The following is a 23,762-nucleotide window of genomic DNA, read 5'->3' as shown; positions in this document are numbered from 1 at the left end:
TTCTTCCCATCACTGTAAAAAATTGGTGCATGAGTAAAAATATCTTTTTTATATCACAAATAAATTGAGCTTGTTATAGTCCCCTCTCTTCATTTTCAGGAAGAGGCAGAAATTCAGGCAGAACTTGAACGTTTGGAAAGAGTCAGAAATCTTCACATTCGAGAGCTCAAAAGAATAAATAATGAAGATAATTCACAGTAAGTCATTATTTGTATTTCACAGTTTTACATAATAAAAGTTTTTTCTCCCCTTGGAGATCATAAACAGAGTATTTCCTTGTTGGGGGGCTTCTCACCATAGACCTCAAGTCCTTCCCATGGCTCAGAAGGCCTCGTTTGATCTGGTTTCTGGCCACCTCACCACCCCATCTCTCTCATCCTCCCCTCACTTATATGTTGTAGACACACTGGCCCCCTCAAACATGTCTGACTTGTTCCCTCAAGGCTTTTGTGCTCGCCATTTCCTCTTCCTGAAATGTTCCTCCTCTAAATATCTGAGTGGCTTACTCCTTATTTCACTCCCCATGGTCATTAGAGAAGCCACCCTGTCTAAAATAGCAGTCCTTGCCTCACTCCATCCCCTATCTCAGTATACTTGCCTTACTTTATTTGTTCTTAGCATTTATCACTATTTGGAATTATAAAATTTTTTTTTCAGTTATTTTATCTGTTTCCTTTCACTTGAATGTAAGCTACATGAGAGCAGGGACTTAATTTTGTTCTTGCTATATCCCCAGAACCTAGATCAGTGCCTGGCATATGGTAGGCACAGAATAAATATTTGTTAACTAAATACCAAAGTTAGTATTATAGTAGTGAGGAAAAAATTATTTCAACCAAAGGGATTTCAGTAAGCCATGTATCCAGCATTATGTAAAAACTGGAGAAGAAACAGAAAAGTAGTTTAAGTTATAGTCTCTGTCCTTAATCCCTAATTATCAAAATGACATTAAACGCTAAAGGAATTCAAAGAATAGAAAATATATGTGGGCTGGTGGGAATTTTATGAAGAAGATAGAAATTAAGCAAGGCATTAATTGGATTTAGTCAATGTAGAGGACAGGAAGGATGTCTTTTTACACTTTAAGACTTATGTAATTTAAATCTTCATGACCTAATACAAGTGTCAGAATTGGAAGTGGCCTATTTCTGCCGTGAAATACAAATATCTTGCTTAAAAGAAGGCCTATTTATGATCATCTCTGTATGAACACAATCATTCCAATGTATAATGTCAGTGAAATAATATAGTTATGTAATATCCTTAATTGTACCAGATGAAAATTCTGATAACGCAGATAAGACAAAACTAATTTAAAATTGGCTCTTCTGAAAATTATGTCCAAACTTGTTTGTGGATATTACTTAATCCACTTGTTGAAAATTAAATAAATTGTTACAGCTTTACATTTTTCTTTTCTTTCTTTTTTTCTTCTTTTGGCTGTGTGGCTTGCGGGATTTTAGTTCCCCGGCCAGGGATTGAACCTGGGTCATGGCAGTGAAAGCGCCAAGTCCTAACCACTGGACCACCAGGGAATTCCCTACATTTTGCTTTAAAACTAACAGAAATCTCTTTTATTTATAAGTTCTCAGGAAAAGCTTAAATTAACAAAGCTGTGTTGATATTGAATAAAATATCATGTGTTTGCATCTGGAATTATAAAGCTATCATTGATCTTTTTTTTTTTTCCCTTAAATATCAAGAGTGTACATTTTGGAACCACATTTTTCTGCTAACCCCTGCCATGTATTAGCTGTTGACCTTGGACAAGTTACTTAACCTTTCTGTGCAGTAGTGCCCTCATCTGTAAAATAGAGGTAGTAGCAGGGCCTACTTCAAAGGGTTGGTTAAGAACCAAATGAGATAATACAGGTGAGTGCTTAATGTATAGCAGGTGCAATAAGCTTTAAATAGTAATAGTAGTATTGTCTGTGGTGTTTTTTTTTAAAGGATTTCTCTTTTGATTGGGAATTAAATTTTTATTTATAAAAGGCAAAGGCTGTAAAAGTTCACCATGGATGAAAGCCAGTTTATAAATATAATTATTTTTAATCATATATCAATATTATAAAACTTGATTAACTGTAACTCCCAAAATAAAAGTATATTTTTCCAAGGGAAGTAATTCCTGCTGAATAGATACGGGATTTCATAAAGCTCTTAGTAATACAGTAGTCAGTAGGTCTTTATCACAGTGCTATAATTGGTCATTGAACCTGAATATTCGGCAATAAATGTTAAGCTTTGTGAACACCAGAGCGTTAAGATGGGTGATAGTCATGCAGTTAGAGAAGGAAAAGAAGTATGGAATGGAATTCAAAATTAGCAGAAGAGTAGCTGAAAAAGAAGTAGCTGGGAGTAGAATAAGAGCTAACTTTGTTGTGGACGAAACCTTTTTGTGGGTGTTTTCATGTGCCTGAGTGTTTTTTTCCCCACCCTTAAGGTTCAAAGATCACCCAACGTTAAATGAAAGATATTTATTACTCCATCTGCTTGGTAGAGGTGGCTTTAGTGAAGTGTATAAGGTAATGTACATTTTTTTACTGTTCTTCATACTAATACGACAAAGATATAGGAATATGTGGTTAAGAAGTACATGTCTTTTTATTGATTTTATGATTTTTTGACTGTTTTTATGTCCTCTCATTACAAAAAAGAGTCTGTGGTGGCTTACACTGTCTTATCTCAAGAGTCTAAAAACTATCCTTGTGCCTTTGCAGTCCCTCTGATATTTGGTACCTGGTTATCACTAGCCAGTCTGATACAAGTAATAACCATTAGAATCAAGATAGGCAGGTAGCCATTTAATATAGAACATGTATGGAAAGGTTGTATCCCTTAATTTAAACATGTGTCACAAGTCTTACATGTCCTGAATTTACCCTAATTTCTACCTATTTTAAGGCCAGTGTTTCTCAAATGTGTATTTATAAATGTAGAAATATTTACTCATATGTTTAATGCTTTATACCTTACTTTTTTTCCACTTTATGTTATCTTTCTGCCCAACCTTTAAATATTGAAGTTCCTAAGGTCTCATCATTCTTGTTCTCCTTTCAAATATATCCCCCTCCCATTCACTAAGTTATCACCTATTTGATTTCAGATACATAGATACATAGCTATCTACCCCACAGTTTCCTTCTGAGCCCCTTACCTGCTGGTTTATATGACTTAATCTGTTCACCTCATGTGGATGCTTCATAAGCACTGCAAACTCACATCTGAAATAGAAGTTATCTCTTCTCCCAACGCGCCCCCCACCCTTTTTAACACTGCTCCCTACTTTAATACATAGCAATGCCATTTATCTGCCCAGTCCCTCAAGTGAAAAACATAAAAGCCATCCTTCAATTCACCTTGCCCTTAACTCCCTTCCCCCAACATAACCAGTCCCTGGTATCTGTCATTATTAATGTCATTAAGCTCTCCTAAATCCAGCAATGACCCTTCTCCCTCTCTCTTAGCGCTGGGCCTCGTTGTCTCTTGTTGCATTGCCTAGCTGATCACCTTTTTTCTGGGCATTGAGTTTCTCCAGTTCATTTGTGTATGCTGCAGCTAGAGTGGCCTTGTTATAAAATGCAGTCTGATCATCTCACTCCCCTGCTTATAAGCCCCAGTGGCTTCCCATTTGCTCTTAGCATAAAGTCATATGAAGGTCATAGCTTCACCTTAAACTTCAATTCCTATAGAAGGCTTCCCTGTTAGTCTGCCTTTGATTAGCTCCTTGGAACACTTGGTGCTTCATTATGTATTGGTATAGTCAGCGATTAAGACCTTGGGTTCTGAAGCCAGACAGGCTGGGTTTGAATCCTGGCTAATTCTGACTGCTGTATAAACTTGGGCTTATTGCTTACCATCCTCTGCCTGTTTTCACCTGGGAATGCTAATAGTACCTACATCATAGGATCATTATAGTGATTAAATGAACTATCACAGGAAAATCACAAAGAACTTTGTTGCTGAGAAAATGTAAGCTCATTAGATTGTTATTAGAAATCCTCTCTGTTCAACGAGACAACCTGTATCCAGTTCTGACTCTGGGGCAAATTATGGAATTTGGATTCAGAGAACTTCATTTCTGATCTTGGTTCAACCATGAACTATTTTTTGTTTTGTTAACTTGGATGAGCATTACGTGTCACCCATCAAGAGTGATCTGTGAGCTCTCTTCCAATTCCTATTTCTCTGATTCTAATGGTAGTTCATCCTCAGGCACTTAATGGTTGAGTAGTCTTAGTCAGGCCACAAGGTAGAAAGGAAGGTCATAATGTTGCTCACTGTGGACCTAAAAATCACCTAAAATATAGTTAGCTAGCACTAGCTCCGCCTAGAAGTTGCCCGGCTTCTGAGCCTACTGATAGCTTTCATGACAGTCTTCTGCCACTGCCCAATAGTATTTCCATTGTTTTTAGCCCCATAGATAGGGTCTAAAAGGGACTTTTCTTTTGGAAGAAAAGGCTTCTGTAGAAATTAGAAAATGCAGATTGTGGGTCCCTAATGACTTGAACCCTCATTACTGATTTAAATACTAATGACAGCCCCTCTGACCCCTTCAAGTCCTTTCATTGTTGCCAGGTTGCTTGGTAAACAAAGTAGCTTGACTGTAAGTCAAAAAATTGACTCTTCTCTATACCAAGGTGGAAAGCATTGAATCAGTTGCTCAGTGATTACCATCTTAGCTTTATGGGAAGGTATACTTTACTCTCCTAATCTTGGGAGAAAGATATGTCATATACAGTTATTATAATCATTATACATGGATGATAACTTTATTAGTACTTAGAATTTTATTTTCTATTTTTTTACTATGATTGCCTTTGAGTTTTATAAAAGCTTTTTTGCTTTCTCTCACATGAACTTCTTTTATTCTTTTCTATTATATTTCTTAAAACTTAACTTTTAATAGTATAATGAGCTAATGTTTATTGGATATTTATTATGAATCATATATTATTCTGAACACTTTATACGTTTCACCCCATTTAGTCAACAACCCAAACTTCATGAGACTGAGGCTATTAGAGAGGGTATTAAGCACAAAGTCATGCAGCTAATAAGTTCATCTGACTCCAAAGTGAATATTCTTAATTACTGCATCCTGTATTATTTCTGATCTCATGCTTTTATAATTTCGTGACAAGCAGTTTACCCCTACTGCTTATTTTAAGGTTAAATTGATAGAGGCAGTGGGAACTAGGAACCTTCTTCCTAATAAATATGTAAGCTTTTAGTGTTTTAAGGGAGCGCCTTTGTGTAAAAGTCACAGTTGAACCTAAATTATTAATTCCTCTTTAATGATATTCATTGTTTTTAAAAAAACATTTATAAGTCACCTGAAGCCTTAAAATATTGATCATTCTTTATTTAAGAAATAGTCTGGTCATTTGAACAAACAAGTATAAAACCTTTTTTGAGCCCAGATTAAGGAAATATTACTGATAGAGCTAGGTATGATAATTACATATGGTTAATGGTTATGGTTATGTTTAAACAGTTTCATAATAAAAGTTTAGAATTTTTTTTAAAACAGTTGGGAAATTGTTAGGAACTTGTTAATTTTCAAATAAGGGGGGGGGGGGGAAAGGTCGAGTTGCTAGGAAAGGATACAGGAACCCACCAAAAAAGTATTACAGCCACCTGTTTTCCTGGCCACTTACTGCTACTACCAGTATAGAGAAGAACGTCTATATTAAAAACAGATAGCTTGGGACTTCCCTGGTGGTGCAGTGGTTAAGAATACACCTGCCAGTGCAAGGGACACGTGTTTGATCCCTGGTCCGGGAAGATACCATGTGCCGCGGAGCAACTAAGCCCATGCACCACAACTACTAAGCCCATGCACCACAACTACTGAAGCCCGTGTGCCACAACTTCTGAGCCCGTGTGCTACAACTACTGAAGTCCTCGCATCTAGAGCCCGTGCTCTGCAACAAGAGAAGCCCGCACACCGCAACAAAGAGTAGACCCCACTTGCCACAACTAGAGAAAGGCCATGCACAGCAACAAAGACCCAACGCAGCCAAAAAAAAACAAAACAAAACCCAGAGAGCTTTATTGTTTTATCTTGATTCAATATATTGGCACTTATAAAACTTGAACGTGAAAATTCACATTAAGGTTTTCTCTGATTTAGCACCATGGAATTTGTATCTTGTTTCTGATAATAAATGTGCCACTGAACTATATATAACCTTAGCAGAGATGACTACCAAAAATCGTAATATGTATTCTCATTCCATATTATTGCAAAAATTATCACTCAAAAAAAAAAAATCTCTTCACTATTCAGTTGGTCTTTGATCCAAACTCTTCTATTCCTTGAATCCTAGGCTTTTGACCTTTATGAACAAAGATACGCTGCTGTGAAGATCCATCAGCTTAATAAAAGTTGGAGGGATGAGAAGAAGGAAAACTACCACAAGTAAATATTAATTCTTTATGGTTTTTATCAATTTTGAAAATATATTTAATTGTAATGGAGAATTAATATATTCTCTTTCTCGTAGACATGCCTGCAGAGAGTATAGAATACACAAAGAACTGGATCACCCCAGAATAGTTAAACTCTATGATTATTTCTCCTTGGATACAGATACGTAAGTGAATATAAAAGGATTTATTTTTTAAGAAAAGACATGTTGGCTTTTGCTTCCCCTATTCCATAGTGATAATATAAATACTCTTCATTTGTCCATTGTGATTCTGAATTATTGGATAATATTTTATGTCTGATTTTTTTTCTCTTCTCCATTGTAGGTTTTGTACAGTGTTAGAATACTGTGAAGGCAATGACTTGGATTTCTATCTGAAGCAACATAAATTAATGTCAGAGAAAGAAGCTAGGTCTATTGTAATGCAGATTGTAAATGCACTAAGATATCTCAATGAAATCAAACCCCCTATTATACATTATGATCTTAAACCAGGTAATTAATAAAATTTTTGTCTAAATTAAGCTTTAAAGAGTGTAATTTTTAAAAGTCTTACTTGCTAAGTTATCCGAAAATATGCTTTTTGGTTTAGTTTTTAAAAGTCAGTGGAATACTAGTGGTAGTAGCTGAAGTGTTTTTAAAATTTATATCACTGCATTTTAAAACTATATTTTAAATGTATATCTTAATTGATTAAAAATTTTACATATGTATGTTAAGTGTATTATTTCCCAAAAGTCCAGCTTTAGTAGTAAAGATAATGTTTTTCATTTATGTTTCATTAAAAGAACTTTATACTTTGTTCTTAGGGAACATCCTTCTGGTAGATGGAACAGCATGCGGAGAAATTAAAATTACTGATTTTGGTCTGTCCAAGATTATGGATGATGACAGCTATGGTGTAGATGGAATGGATCTAACTTCCCAAGGGGCAGGCACTTACTGGTAAGTGTATTATTAAAAACACCAAAATTACCTAGATTAGTGCCCAGTCTTTTTAATGAGAGTTTATTTTCGCATACCTTTGAGATTACTGTGGTGTGATGAGAGTACTGATATGAAGTCTCTGAGTTGAGAGACTACTATCATCAGTCCTGTTTTCTCACCTGGTCTTAACTGTAACTATCAGCAAACCAGAGGAAGAAAAACTTGGCATCAGCAAGTGACTACCAGCTAGTTCTCTACCAGCCAGAAACTCCTAACATGGAGAATTTGTGAATCTTGTTCTATAATGCTGGAGTGATGTTTATCATGAGTAATGATACTTAATATAATATCTTAGCTATTAAAAGCAATAACTAATAAGCATTAAGCCCTCTCTGTAGAGGTTTTGTGGTTACAGTTTTTGTTTAAGATGAATGTTTTGTCGATAATGAATGAAAGAGAAATTTGGTACAATCTTGGTCTTTGGCCTTAACGCTCAAAAATCTTTTTAATAACTTCATACATACAGATATAAATCTAGATAGAACCATAGATTCACTGATATGAGTCTAAATGAATGTCATTCCCTTCAGAGTTACCTATGTGTTGACAAAAATTACTTCAGTGTGAATTTTCAAACTTAGTATCAAATTTGCCAAAGTGGAGAACATAGACTATAAAATTTCAAAACTAATTTAGTTTTCAGAATAAATTAGTTTAGCAAAAAGAGTGAAATCTTAAATGGAAGGGAGATAACTACTCAGCTTCACTGAGCAGGATGGTGACTACAAACATAAATGTGACTTTAGAGTCTTCAGAACAATCTTCACATAGCCTGGGCAATAATAACCAATTCTATAAAATGCCACAGGTTGGTATGGACTTTACTTTTCAGAGTAAGGATTAGTCATGTTCCATGTATTCATTTAAAGCCAGTTTAGAGTTTCAAATTATGCTTGTGGCATTTTTTAGGAATATAAGATAATGTATCATAATTTTCTTTCAATATATATTCTTTAAAAGTCTATCATTCAAACTAGTAACTCCTTAAAAGTCAGTACCCTCAGTCAGTAGTCTTTAGACTTCTTTCTTTTAGCAACAAGGCTCCTTTTTTCACCACAAAATCTTAGAATCCTAATAAAACCAACAAAAATAAGGCTTCTTGGTAGAACCCTGTATTCTGTGGCAGACAGCTTGAAAACCATGTTCTAAGTAATAGATCATCCTTCCTCTGCAGAGACTCCCACCATACTGTTTCCCTCTCACTCTGGCTTCCCTAGTGCAGGGCAGGGCAAGGAAATTTCCCCCTGACAGATGGGCATGAGACAGGGAAGCTTATGTTTTAGGGTGCTGTGCAGGAAGAAGATACAGTCATGGCATTTCCATGTTAGGAACCTGGAATTATATACTTCTTGTAGAAACAGCTTTCCCCAAAATGGTTAGTTTTTTATTCATATACAGACTTTTAGAATATAGGTATGTAGTGCTTTTACACATCATCCCCAGAAGCTTAAATTATTTGTCAGTATTGCTCAGAAGAAAACGAGTTTTGTTTCTCCCTTCCTCTTGGGTCTCAAATGCAAGCATCCACTAAAGCCTGCTGTCGTTTTCCCCGAGTAGCTTTGGTATCTATTCCTACACTTCCTCTCCTTGCTTATATACCCTTTTACCTTGAGAGACGGTATAGCACAGTGTTTAAGAGTCATTCTTGTTTCAGTTACACACACACATAAACCTACAAAAAATATACGCTTTTATTCATAAAACAAACAAATCTGGCTTTTTATTTGATTTGGAGGGTAGGAAAGGATTTACATCACAAATAAGTTATTGGTCATCTGTGAATGTTCTGCTGAAATTTAAACGATTTTAGCATAGTGAGTATAAAACAAAAAAGAGTAGCTTCCCATTTAGCTGTATTATTCCTTTTCAGGACTTTGTAGTTTATCTAAATTTTTGAAGTGTGAGATGCTTGCATCCTGATGGAGCTTTTTATCAATACTTATAACCTAAGGTTAAAAGTAGAAATTTATTTTTACTTATATGTATTTTTACCTTTTAAATAAATTTTACAATCTATTTTTACCTTTTATCTAAAATTATAAATTTATAAATAAAAATAGTATTTTTGAATGCTCCATATATTTCTGATGCTGCTACTGTTTGAAACTGTACAATGAATTAACGCTGTAATGGAGGTAACATCTGCCTGGAGGGAAGCAGAGAAGGCTTGTGAAAGTTGGGTGGGTCTTGAAGAAGAAAGGGTGGTCACTGTGTGAACTGGAGTAGTTAAGGAAGGCATAAGAGGTTGTCATATTCAGAAGCATTGCGGGGAAGCACAGTGTAGGGAACCAAGTGAATCGGCTTTGCCTAACCAGTTTGAGGGGCTGGGGGTCAGGAGAAGAGATTTTGGAAATTTAAGTTGCTGCTAGATTAGGACAGGTCTCGTGTTACAAGCAAGAGATACGAGGTCTTGCCTGGGCAGTGAGTGAGGCTGAGGTTCTTTAAACAAAAGAACTGGCTGATCAGATGTGTATTTTAGGAAGAGAACTTCCTACAGTTTGAAGATTGGTGAAGGGGGGATAGGAGAGGATTTCTTCTGTTAGTAGATACTTAGAACATTGTAATTTCTAATGATAATTTATCATTTCTGTAGATCATACACTACAGAAATGTATATAAGTTGACCCTTGAACAGTGCAGGGGCACCGGTCCTCTGCACAGTCAATCATCTGAGTATAGCTTGCAGTTGCCTTTCATATACGTGGTTCCCCCACATGCCCGAAATTCAACCAGTCAGGGATTGTGTAGTGCTGCAGTATTTACTATAGAAAAAAATCCTCATATAAGTGGACCCGTGCAGTTTGAACCCGTGTTGGAAAAGGGTCAACTGTATATTACACACTTTAACCACAAAGTTGTTTGTTTTGGCTCTAAAGTCAAATGATAACAGGGATACAAATGCCTTAAAAGTTAGGACTTTAATCAGTGCAAATCACCTAAGGTTTTTGTATGGATAAAATGCGTGTAAGATTTTACATTTAGAAGGTTTTAAATTATAAATTGTTAATATCCTTTCCTCTTTTTCTCCCCCCAAAACCTAGGTATTTACCTCCTGAGTGTTTTGTAGTTGGAAAGGAACCACCGAAGATTTCCAACAAGGTTGATGTGTGGTCAGTCGGAGTCATCTTCTTTCAGTGTCTTTATGGTAGAAAAGTAAGTTGAAGTAATAACAGATTCAGCTATATGGAGATAAGCTGAATTTTCCCCTTTTAAAGTTTCATTAACTTGAAGTCAATTTAGTCAAGAATTCCAAGAATGCAGACCTGGTTGAGGCAACAACAAAAAAACCCAAAATAACTGTTTATTTGGGGTTAGGAGCAGACTGGGAAGCAGAAATACATGAAAGCACTTGAATTGTGTTCCGCTGGACTACAAAAGCGGAGGAGGGTGCTTATAGGCAAAAAACTGCAAGCTTACACAAATTGTCAAGAATTAGGATTGGAGCTGGCAAGAAGTAAGGGTGCTTGTTAAGCAAAGATTGGGGTTTGAAATGATGACATAGTTGGGGGGGAACTTTGAAAGTACAAGGTTGCAGCTGGCAATTGCTAGCAGATAGATACGGTTTTGAAAACATCTAGTGGTTTCCTTTAGTTTGATACAGTTCAGAAAGTTCAGGTTTTCTCTGATGCAGGAATGTGTCTGAAACCACATCCACAATGGCCACCCAGCTCCATTTTGGATGCCTGAACCATAGTTACTCCATTTGATTTTTTAAATGATCTTTAAATATATTATCACTTCCTAAAATTTCCGTGGATCAGAATTATTTTAATGTCACAACAGCTTCTTTGGCCTGCTCTTTGCCTTTTTTTCTTTTAAGAAGAAGAAGTAACTAATCTGTTAACAGTGCTAACGTTTCTCTATTGCTAGGAATAAAGGAGTCAACACTGTTCATGATCCTCCATTCTCTCCACTTGCTCACCTCCTCTACCCCATTCCCACCCCGCACACACAGTTTGGCCTGAGCATGTTTCCTCCTGTGCTTCCTCAGGGAAATTCCATCAAACTTAGTACTAATTTTTCCCAAACCTCTCTTTACATTGAAGTCAGAACTGTAAGCTACCATAGATATCCTTATCCCATTCAGTCCCTCCATCAGTGTGAAAAGAGAGATTCAGGGACTTGTCTGGGAACTCACTGCATGTTAGGACCAAACCCAGAGCTGATTCATTTAAGTTAGTGTGTCATACTCGAGGTATTTCACTCTTTGGACTTTTCACGGATGTTTCCACTACTTCTCCATTTCTTCTCTAATTAAACTTAAATTTTAAACATTCAGAATAAAATTTAAAATTTTTTTGTTTTTATTTTTATCTTAATTACTTATATGGCAATGGTATTATTTTCTGTTGCTTATTCACAATGTTTTGGCTATGCTAAGGATTGATCAGATGTTCTTCCTCAGCCTGCTATCAGTTATAACCTTGTTTCAATGAGAATGCATCCCAGCTTGCAAGTAACTGAGAGTAAGATTTTTTTAGAACACAAATCATTTGTATCTTGGGGATTCTCTGATAATATCTGTTTAAATATTTTGTGAGATAAATTTTTCAACATTGTATTTTTTTTTTTTAAAGCCATTTGGTCACAATCAATCTCAACAAGACATTCTTCAAGAAAATACAATATTAAAAGCCACAGATGTCCAGTTCCCTGTAAAACCGGTTGTAAGCAGTGAAGCAAAGGTACTAAGTTTATGAAAATAAGCTTTGTGAAGTAAAGATTGCAGCCACAGGAAAAGCTGTCCAGTAGGGGCTGGTGATTTGCTCTGGAGAAGAGTTGCTTTAGGCCTTTGGTTGTGATAGTTTTTAAGGACCCAAATATGGTCTGTGATTCTTTTAAGAAGCCAGGCAAAGGAGAACATAATCTACGATTACATTTACATAAAGTTTAAAACAAGCAGAACTCAATTATGGTGTTTAAAAGTCAGGATAGCTGTTACCCCAATAGATTGGGGGCAGAGGCAGTGCCTGAAAGTGGGCATGAAGAGTCTTAGGAGTTCTGATAAAGTTCTTTTTCTTGATCTGTTTGCCAGTTACATAGATATATTCACTTTGTGCTGTACACTCTATGCTCAATAGGAAGAAAACACTAGGGCAAAAATGGCATCAGACCCTTTGGCCAAACTAAATTGACAGTAAAGTGGAATGAAGGTGAAAGGAGTGTTTTACAGAAGAGAAATTCCAGAAAAAGACGACTCCAGAATTTTGTAGGGAGAAATGCAGTATTCCACATTCAACACAGTTACAGGCATACCTCAGAGATATTGCGGGTTCGGTTCTGTACCACTGCAAATAAGGCGAATATTGCAATAAAGAAGTCACACATAGTTTTTGGTTTCCCGGTGCATATAAAAGTTATGTTTACATTATAATGTAGTCTGTTAAGTGTGCAATAGCATTATGTCTTAAAAAAATAATGTACATACCTTAATTAAAAATACTTGCTTGCTAAAAACTGTTAACCATCCTCTGAGCCTCAGCCAGTAGTCTTTTTGCTTGTGGAGGGTCTTGCCTTGCTGTTGACGGCTGCTGACTGAGCAGGGTGGTGGCTGCTGAGGCAATTTCTTGGTCTCTTCCTTTCATGAACCATTTCTCTGTAGTATGCAGTGCTGTTTGAAAGAAGTTCTACTGTGGGTAAAAAGCTTTCAAAATTGGAGTCAGTCCTCTTAAACCCTGCCACTGCTTTATGAACTAACTTTATGTAATATTCTGAATCCTGTGTTGTCATTTCAGCAATTAAGTTTGCAGTCTTACATGGGTGCAGTTCATGACCTCCCCCAAACAGTTAAAATAGTAGCAGAAATCACTGATCACCATAACAAATATAACAGTGACATAACAAATATAATGGAAAGTTTGAAATATTGCTAGAATTACCAGATGTGACACAGAGACACAAAGTGAGCTGTTGGAAAAATGGTGCTGATAGATTTGCTCAATGTGGGATTGCCACAAACGTTCAATTTGTAAAAAAACAAAAAAACAAAAAAAAACGCAGTATTTGCAAAGTACAGTAGAACAAGGTGAGCCTGTGTTGGAAGTCCTAGCCAGAACAGTTAGGCAAGAAAAAGAAGTAAAAGGCATACAAATCAGAAAGGAAGAAGTAAAACTGTCACTATTTGCAGATAACATCATTTTATATATAAAAACCCTTAAGACACCACCAAAAAAGTTAGAACTAATCAACAAATTCAGTAAAGTTGTAGGATATGAAATCAATGCAACAAATTTTTATGTATTTCTATATATTAATAATAAAAGAGCAGAAAGAGAAATTAAGAACACAATCCCAGGGACTTTCCTGGCAGTCCAGTGGTTAGGACTTGGCGCTTTCACTGCTGGGGCCCAGGTTCAATCCCTGGTTGGGGTGCAGCCAAAGAGAAAACAAAACAATCCCATTTACAGTCGCATCAGAAAGAATAAAACTATAAGACATTGATGAAAGAAATTGAAGAAGGCACAAGTAAATGGAAAGATATTCCATGTTCATGGATTGGAAGAATTAATGTTAAAATGTCCATACTACTAAAAGCAATCTACAGATTCAGTGCAATCCCTATCAAAATTCCAACAGTATTTTTCACAGAAATAGAGCAAACAGTCCTAAAATTCATATGGAAACACAAAAGACCCAAATAGTCAAAGCCATCTTGAGAACAAAGCTGAAGGCCTCATGCTCCATGATTTCAAACTACATTTCAAAGCTATAGTATTCAAAACAAACAGTACGGTATGCTGTGGAACAACTAAGCCTGTGTGCCACAACTACTGAGCCTGTGCTCTAGAGCCCACGAGCCATAACTACTGAAGCCTGCATGCCTAGAGCCTGTGCTCCACAACAAGAGAAGCCACCACAATGAGAAGACCGCACACCACAATGAAGAGTAGCCCCTGCTCGCCACAACTAGAGAAAGCCCGCATGCAGCAACAAAGACCCAACACAACCAAAAATAAATAAATAAAATTGATTCTTTAAAAATATATATATATATGGTATTGGCATAAAAATACACAGATCAATGGAACATAATTGAGAGCCCTGAATAAACCCACACATGTATGGTCAATTTTTGACAAAGAAGCCAAGAATATACAATGGGGAAAGGATGGTCTCTTCAATAAATGGTGTTGGGAAAACTAGACAGCCACATAAATAAGGATGAAACTGGACCACTATCTTATGCCATACACAAAAAGTAACTCAAAATGGATGACAGTCTTGAACTTAAGACTAGAAATCATAAAGCTCCTAAAAGAAAACATAGGCGGTAAGCTCCTTGACATAGGTCTTGGTGAGGAATTTTTGTATTTGACAACAAAAGCAAAGGCAACAAAGTAAAAGTAAACAAGTGGGACTGCATCAAATGGAAAAATCTGCACAGCAAAGGAAACCATGAACAAAATGAAAAGACAACTTACCAAATGGGAAGAATATTTCGAAATCATACCTGATAAGGGATTAATATCCAAAATATATAAAGAAATCAAACAGTCCGATTAAAAACAGAGGATCTGTATAGGTTTTTTTTCCAAGGAGGACCTACATATGGCCAACAGGTGCATGAAAAGATGCTCAACATCACTCATAATCAGGGAAATCCAAATCAAAACCACAGTGAGATATCACCTCATACCTGTAGAATAGCTGTTATCAAACAGACAAGAAATGAGTGTTGGCAAGGATGTGGAGACAAGGGAACCTGTGTACACTGTTGGTGGGATTGTGAATTGGTACAGCCAATATGGAAAACAATGGGGAGGTTCGTTGGAAAATTAAAAATAGAACTACCATATGATCCAGCAGTTCTACTTTTGAGTATTTGAAGAAAACAGAAACATTAACTCAAAATGATACGTGCATCCCCATGATCATTGCAGCATTATTTACAATACCCGAGACATGGAAGCAACCTTAGGTGTCCATCGTGGGATGAGTGGATAAAGAAAATGTGGTGTGTGTGTATATATACATATATAAAATGGAATACTGTTCAGACTTTAAACAAAAGGAAATCTTGCCATTATATGTCATGTCTTGTCGTTATATGTCATATATAAGATTCTACATATGCCATTATATGTAGAATCTTAAAAAACAACAAACAGCAAAAAAACCAAGCTCACAGATACAGAGAAGAGAGGTAGGTGGGTGAGGGGTGGGCGAAATGGGTGAAGGGGGCCAAAAGGTACAAACTTCCAGTTATATAAGTCATGGGGATGTAGTGTACAGCCTGGGGATTATAGTTAATACTACTATATTGCATATTCGAAAGTTGCTAAGAGTAGATCTTAAAAGTTCTCATCACAAGAAAAACAATTTTATAACTACGTATGGTGACAGATGTTAACTAGACAATTGTGGTGATCTTTTCACAATACAAATGTTGAATCATTATGTTGTATATCTGAAACTAATATGTCAATTTTTTTTTAATTACCATATGATCCAGCATTTCTACTTCTAGGTAGATACCAAAAAAAGTGGAAGCAAGGACTCAGATATTTATATACCAACATTCATAGCAGCATTACTCACAATAGTTAAAAGGTAGAAACAATCCAAATGTCAACCAAGAGATAAATGGGTAAACAAAATGTAGTATGTACATGCAGTGGAATATTATTCAGCCTTAAAAAGGAATGAGGCCCGTGAGCCATGGCTGCTGAGCCTGCCCATCCGGAGCCTGTGCTCCGCAACGGGAGAGGCCACAACTGTGAGAGGCCCACATACTGCAAAAAAAAAAAGGAATGAAATTCTGATGCATGCTACAACATGGATGACTCAAACATCATGCTAAGTGAAAGACACAAAAGGACAAATAAATATTGTATGATTCCACTCATATAAGGTACCTAGAATAGCCAGATCATAAAGGAACACAAGTGGTTACCAAGGGCTGGAGGAAGGAGCAATGGGGAGATACTGTTCAATGGGTGCAGAATTTCAGTTTTAGATGATGAAAAAGTTCTGCAGATATATAGTGGTGATGTTGTATAGCAATGTGAATGTACTTAATGTCACTGAATTGTACACTCAAGGGTTAAAATGCTAATTTTTATGTTATGTATATTTTAATCTCAATAAAAAGGAAAAAAAATGCAGCTTTCCAGCAATAAGTTTAAATGGTAGTAATAGTATTTAGATTGTAAAGTGAACTACTAGGGGGCTGTGAGTTGATAGTTGAATTTGGAGTGATAATTTTACTGCTACAATTTTTTTTAATTTATTTTACTTATTTATTTTTGGCTGCATTGGGTCTTTGTTGCTGCATGTGGGCTTTCTCTAGTTGTGGCAAATGGGGGCTACTCTTCATTGTGGAGCACGGGCTCTAGAGCGCAGGCTCAGTAGTTGTGGCTCTCAGGCTCTAGAGCACAGGCTCAGTAGTTGTGGCGCATGGGCTTAGTTGCTCCACGGAATGTGGGATCTTCCCGGACCAGGGCTCGAACCCGTGTCCCCTGCATTGGCAGGCAGATTCTTAACCACTGCACCACCAGGGAAGCCCTGTTGCTACAATTTCTTAAAAAATTTGAATCCCCAGTGAAGTAAAATCTATTTATTGTCTTAAATGTGTCCATCATCTGTAGTATTTAGTTGATTGATATTTAGAAGAGGAAAAGATTTTAATTGCTGACTTTTTTTTTTTTTAAGGCCTTTATAAGACGCTGTTTGGCATACCGAAAAGAAGATAGGTTTGATGTGCACCAACTGGCAAATGACCCCTATCTTCTCCCACACATGAGAAGATCCAATTCTTCAGGAAACTTACACATGGTTGGGCTGACAGCATCCCCTACACCCCCTTCTTCAAGCATAATTACTTACTGACTTTCCTCCAAAATTGGCATGATGTCTTTGAATTGCTTCCAGATGCATACTTGAGTTTGAGAGCTTTTGAGTGTTTTTGTTGTTTTCTTTTTTACACGGGATATGGTTGAGAACTGTTTGTGAACTGAAGTTCTTCATAGCATCGTTTGTATGAGAGTGGATCATGGGCAGTGAATAAATGTACACTTCTGACTGTAATCTTGAGCAGTGAAGGGTGACTGCCTGTTGCACAGAAACAGGAATACCATGTTAAGATAAAAGAACAATGTTTTTTGGGGGGAACACTGTAAATAACGTTTATAATACTTAAATACATTTGGTTGTTACTAGAGAGTTCTAATATGAAGGGTGGTTTTTCATTATTTAAAAACACATGGAAAAAATATGAGACATATTTCTAACACAGGAACTATCTAGTGCCTGGATACATTCTTCAGCATTCAGCAGTTTATCTGCTGCAACCAAAGTAAGAACTGAATGACAGTGACAGTTGCGTTTTATAGTAATAGAATGTGAGAGATTCTTTGGACAAAGTTATTAGACTTTGGTCATTTGCCTATTCTGGCTTTTACCAAGTTGTACCTCGAAATCACATGTCCACTTTTTTCACTGGTCATGTTAAAGGGAGAGCTATTCCTAGATACATTACACCTTTGACAAAGTGAGCTGCTTGTTTTGAAATCAGCTGAAGTCACTAAATTATAATATCTCCAGTGTTCTCAACATGTTAGAATTGTTAACAGGTATTTTTCTTTTGTTACCAGGCCTTGTTCATTCAAACAAGTGACAATACGTAACCAAATGCAGACCAGTTCTATGCAGGATAATGATAAATTCCCTTCTAGCTCTATTGTAAATTGTGTACAGATGTCGTATTTCAATTACCGAGTTTCAGCAGCTTATTCTTGTACAAATGTTTAAAAATATGCCTTTTCTAATTGGATATTGTATTTTTTTTAAGTCTTCTTGAAGGCGCTTTAATTGCTGCTAAATGATGTTGCTTCTTTGCTAAAAAAATCAAATGACCTCCTTAAAGGTGCAAGTTGACTGTACATTATAGAGAGATTATTAAAAGCAGGCATTTATTAACAATCAAGGCATGTAAAAATGATCTGTGTTGGACATAAAGAGCTCTCGAAATCAGTTTCTTGGTTTCTAGGGCTGTGGAGCACATATATACTAGATTTATAAATTGTTCATGGTAATCCTACATTTCTAGAAAGTTCTTATCAGCAAGGTGGGATGATGGTCCCTTAAACGAGTTTCTTGTGGTTTGTACAGATTTGTTAAAATGTGAACATTTTCTAACTGCCTTGTATGGTAGAAACCATTATTTTCAGGATGCTGTATGTCACTCCTCTAAGAAACTTCCTTATCATCACATTCATAATGCTGATACTTACATGTAAATTGTCCATGTTGCCGAAAAAGGAGGCTATGCTTACCACAGATTCCCCTTAATATTGTACAGTTAAACCATGGCTCTTTGTTCTTTCATTGTACATAGACACATTGTCTCTTTAAGATGCTGCTGAAATTGTAGAGAATGTAGCCAAAACAGTAATAAACAATGACAGTTAAAATTTAAAGACTATGAAGTTACATTTGAAGGGAGCTTTCAAGATTTAGGACATTGACTGACTTGGCTCCTTAAGAATTAACTGAATAAATTCTTGAAATATACTTCAGGATAAGTATGAAGCGTTTCAAGCTGTTAAAGTATACCTAATAACCATTATCAAAGCTAATCCTGGGTAAGTAACACTTAGCCATATCGGGAATGGTTTAAGGGCTATACCTGTTCCTCTGCAGATGAAGATAGAAATCCTATTAAAAAAAATATTGATGTGGTAATGGAATGTAGCATCAATTGAGTGCTTTAGGTGCTGTCGGCCAATTTTTCAATTTTGTTTGAGTGAGTTTTCATCTTTCTGAATCCTAAAATACTATGTTCATATAGTAACAGTTATTTGAAGTCCTGAATTAAAAGAAAATAATCAGTTTGTTTAAAATTTTGGTGAGATATTTAAGTGGATGTGTACATCTAATATGAGATTGAAGAAGTGGTACAGACCTAGATCACTGGTCTTGACCACACTATTTTCAAATGAATGAAAGTGACTGCTACTGTCAAAATGCAGAAAAGGAGGAAAACAAGCCATAAAATAAAAGTGCTTCCCTGGGTTTAGGTGATCATCTGTTTAGAGTCCAAGATGTGTAGGCAGTAAATGAGTTTAGAGACCATCTATTCCTCCTCAAGTTTTTCCAAAGAAATGATACAGATTTGGGGTAGTATGCCCATATCTCAGCAGGTACAAGATAGCTCTAATTGAGCCAGAGTGAGTACTGTTACCTTCACCTGGGAAACTGGGATTTGTCACTAAGTAGTTTCAGTCACTCTGGCAATCTTTGGCTCTAACATCTTGAAGCTTACATTGTTTTTTGGTCTCCTGAATTCTGTCCTCAGAATTAAAGTATTTCCTATATGCCTAAGACAGTAGCCAAGGTCTTCTCCCTTTAAGCACTGCAAGGTAAATGTACAGTTTTTTGCATAGAATTTGAAATCTTTGTTTGGTATGAATTAGCTTTAGTGCATGCATGTTGAGAGGAAGTAAGTGTAGAAACCACCCTAATTTATTAAGTCTGGAGTTGGGTAGATATTTGGTTGTTTTTCAGAAATAAAGTTTCAAGTCTATTTTTTACTTGCTGCCATCCCCTGCTCCTTAAAAATAATTTTCAATTTAAATAGTACATAAAATGTGAACAGATACTTCTACAAATACCTCATTACATGAAACCAAAATGGTAGAATTTCAGTGAAACAAATTTAAAGAGTGTATTCTGTTTTGCTGTTGATCGTTGCTTATTAAATGCAATAATGCTGATTACCATCAGACGTTATTAGCTGTGTTTTGCAGTGGTAGTGCAGATGGTCCAGTCCTATTAGATTGTGAGTTTACTCTTAGAATTTACATTACCGTTTGATTTGTGTGAAAAAGACAGCCTTACTCTTAGTCCTTTAAAATCACATTGGCACGTCTTACTCTAATCCCACTTTAAATTTTGACATGTTATCTGATCATTTTCCTCCCAAGCTTAATCTGTTTCAAAAAGTGCTTTAGCACCTAGTTTTTAAATAAAATTGTTAGAATTCTAGTTCTTGGATTTCAGGAATTCTGTAACAGTTTTAGAATTTCTATAACTTATCTGGTGATCTGAATTACAACATACACATCTCCATTTACCTTCCCCTGCTTTCATTTCCCTCCTTTTTTTTCTTTTTTTGAGGATTTTTCTCCCTGGGAATTCTTGGATTTTTGAATGGGAAAGATTTGAGTAAATGTATATAAACTAACTTCAAAACGATTGCATAGAACCAGAGGAGAACTTAGAAGAGTCATCTTTCATTAGGATCAAAACGCATAGTTTTCACCTGGAAATCCTCACTCATTTAAAATACTAGAGATGTAGGTTATCTACATACCTATGACTGTTTTTAAAAAGGCAGTAACAATAATACTGGTTAAGAATTCATATCTTAGAACCAGATTCTTTGGGCTTAAATGTTGACTGCCATTTCCTACCTGTGTTTCAGGTTCCTCATCTGAAAATGAAGATAACAGTGCAACCATACAGAGTGGTTGCAAGGAGTAAATGAGCTCACATATATAAAACCCAGCACATTGTAATACCACATATATAAAGCTGCTTTTTTTTTTTTTTTTTTTTTTTTTTTTTGCGGTACACGGGCCTCTCACTGTTGTGGCCTCTCCCGTTGCGGAGCACAGGCTCCGGACGCGCAGGCTCACCGGCCATGGCTCACGGGCCCAGCCGCTCCGCGGCACGTGGGATCCTCCCGGACCGGGGCACGAACTCGTGTCCCGTGCATCGGCAGGCGGACTCCCAACCACTGCGCCACCAGGGAAGCCCTATTCTTTTTTAAGACTCAAAAATTGTTCTATTGCTTTTATCCCACATACAAGATGCAGTCTACTTTGCTTCCTGTGATAAATTTTCCTTTAAGAAACAGTTTTACAGTACTTTATTCATTTCAAATGATGATTAGATTACCTGAAAAGGGAAGGTGGTGGGGTGCAGCAACAAGAAAAAGTAACTCTGTCTCAACTGTAATTACCCGAAGGATCATACCCTAACCATGTAGGCTATTTCATCAGAGGAAATTCTACTGTACATCCTAGGGTTTTCCTTGATAGTAGCAACCATTTGAGGTAGGATAGGTGGTATTATCCCAGTTTTTTCACAGAGGGGGAAACAGTTGGAGAAAAGAAATAACTTGGTAAGACCACATAACTAATAAATGACATCAGAACTAAAGCCCGGCTTTTGGAGTCCTAGAGCCAGGTTCTTAACCATGCTAATATTTCACTTGCCTCTTTATTATAAAACTTGTTTACTGTGTTAAATTATCATGATTCTTCAAAAGGACAAAAATGAACAGATAGAAATGTAACTGTCACCATAAAAGAGCAAATATAAAGAATTCTTCAACTGTTAGATCAGGAGTGCCATCTGAGCTGTGCCTTGATGGCTGGCTGTTAGTCATGTCAGAGAGGGGCTTCTGTCCAGATTCATTCCAGGCAAGGCAGAGAGAGGGTCACAGACCTTTTCCTCTTCTCACACTTTTCATTGCATTTTTAATTTAAGTCAACGATCAGATTAGGTTCTGCTTAACTTGCAGGGATCAGTTAGTTCACCTTTCTCCTCCTCAGCCCACTTTCATGAGCATAGAAGGTATATTCTTCCTCTCCCTGCAGTGGTACTGGTTGGTCTCTAATAAATCTGGAAAACTGACTCTATTAAGTCAAAAAACTTGAGAAAGTTTTATAAATCTAATGAAATTACCCATGTGTGGTGCTCCAGTGCCAAGATCACAAATGAGTAATCCTGACTTTATCAAGTGACTCTCACTTTGATTTTTAAAAGCCTGTTTGTAATTAAATTTTTCTATAAATATGTGATCCATTTTCATCTGAAGAACTTAGGCTGTTCCCGTAACCAAATACCTAAGCTAAGCAGTATACGTGCATGACCAGCACCCCACTGTTCTTGGTCGAGTATATGGTATATTTGGTTTAAATACCATTGATATGGTCAAATGATGAGGATTTTTTTCTAGGATGGGACAAACTTACTAAAATTACCTGATCTAAAGAATGTGTATGGCTGATTTATGTCATATCGATCCTATTTCACCTCTTTATGTCTGCTAATGACCAAATTCATAACTTCCTTTTAAGGAGGTATTCAGAAGAGTGAAAAGTGGGGAAAGTCTGGGTTTTGAAGTCTGACTTGACTTTGCACCTGGCTTTACTATTTAATAATTGGATGACCTTAGAGAAGTCACTGACTAACCTCTCTCGGCTTACCTTCCACATCTGTAAAGTGTATATATTAATAGTACTTGCGGGCAGGCAGCTGGGTGGGTGTGGGGGGGGGTGCTGGTGTAGGGACTGTGGCAGTGCGCGGGGACGCGGTACAGTGGCTGCAGGGCCGAAGAGAAGCTACTAAAGTTCCTGTGGACGCAAAGTAGAATTTCATAAGAACATAATGGATGGAGAAGTGAAAACCTCTGGTGGCTGTGAGGGCTCTGCTCTGATGCCATGTATGTCAAATTGATATCTTCGGATGGTCATGAATTTATTATAGAAAGAGAACATGCGCTAACATCAGGACAAAAAAGGCATGTTGAGTGGCCCAGGTCAGTTTGCTGAGAACGAAACTAATGAAGTCAATTTTAGCGAGATCCCTTCACATGTGCTATCAAAAGTATGCATGTATTTTACCTACAAGGTTCGCTACACTAACAGCTCTATGGAGATTCCTGAATTTCCAATTGCACCTGAAATTGCACTGGAACGGCTGATGGCTGCAAACTTCCTAGATTTGTTAAATAAAATATAATAAACTGTTAACTTTTTTCAGTATTTAATACCTGTAGTTAGTAGTTTTTTCGTATATAGCATGTTGCCTGTGTGCAATTGAACTTTAAAGTTCGTTGCAAAGCAGATTACCTTTTCTTTTGCATAGCAATCAGAGTTGAAATTTGTTTGCTACATCAACAAATTAAGGACATTTTTACAAATTGAGAAATAAATAAGCCAGTTCATAGGTGTTTTTGCCTTATCCTTTGGATGTGATTTTTTAAATTAGAACAGTGGTGATATAGTAAATGCTGAAATTTAGGCATAAATTCAACACGTTCTACAGGTAAATAATGGGGCTACATGTTTTTATGTTTTTAGTGTTGCTTTAAAAACCTATTCTGGGGCTTCCCTGGTGGCGCAGTGGTTGAAAGTCTGCCTGCCGATGCAGCGGACACGGGTTCGTGCCCCGGTACGGGAGGATCCCACGTGCCGCGGAGCGGCTGGGCCCGTGAGCCATGGCTGCTGAGCCTGCGCGTCCGGAGCCTGTGCTCCACAACGGGAGAGGCCACAACAGTAAGAGGCCCACTTCAAATAAAAAAAAAAAAAAAAAAAAAAAAACCTATTCTGA

At 36.7% G+C, this 23,762-nt stretch overlaps 1 protein-coding gene and 1 pseudogene across 3 annotated transcripts in view; both read left to right on the top strand.

Moving 5' to 3' along the window:
- The window catches only part of TLK1 (tousled like kinase 1), a 152,312-nt gene extending 133,474 nt beyond the window's left edge, over window positions 1-18,838 (top strand). For both annotated transcript variants that reach the window (XM_082841632.1, XM_082841633.1), the window contains exons 13-21: window positions 100-197; window positions 2,444-2,525; window positions 6,333-6,424; window positions 6,510-6,599; window positions 6,760-6,929; window positions 7,244-7,379; window positions 10,463-10,574; window positions 11,999-12,106; window positions 17,073-18,838. In XM_082841632.1, the coding sequence (XP_082697758.1) occupies window positions 100-197; window positions 2,444-2,525; window positions 6,333-6,424; window positions 6,510-6,599; window positions 6,760-6,929; window positions 7,244-7,379; window positions 10,463-10,574; window positions 11,999-12,106; window positions 17,073-17,249 (1,065 nt within the window). In that variant the 3' untranslated portion in view covers window positions 17,250-18,838. The remainder of the gene's footprint in view (window positions 1-99; window positions 198-2,443; window positions 2,526-6,332; window positions 6,425-6,509; window positions 6,600-6,759; window positions 6,930-7,243; window positions 7,380-10,462; window positions 10,575-11,998; window positions 12,107-17,072) is intronic.
- A 3,979-nt stretch (window positions 18,839-22,817) lies between these two features.
- LOC309963268 (elongin-C-like) lies at window positions 22,818-23,171 on the top strand (annotated as a pseudogene). Its single transcript has one exon. The product of its transcript is annotated as an elongin-C-like (transcript).
- The last annotated feature ends 591 nt before the right edge of the window (window positions 23,172-23,762 follow it).

Source organism: Leucopleurus acutus (assembly GCF_964270905.1).
Source record: "Leucopleurus acutus genome assembly, chromosome: 6".
Taxonomy (NCBI): Eukaryota; Metazoa; Chordata; class Mammalia; order Artiodactyla; family Delphinidae; genus Leucopleurus; species Leucopleurus acutus.
This window is presented reverse-complemented; position numbering and strand designations above follow the sequence as displayed.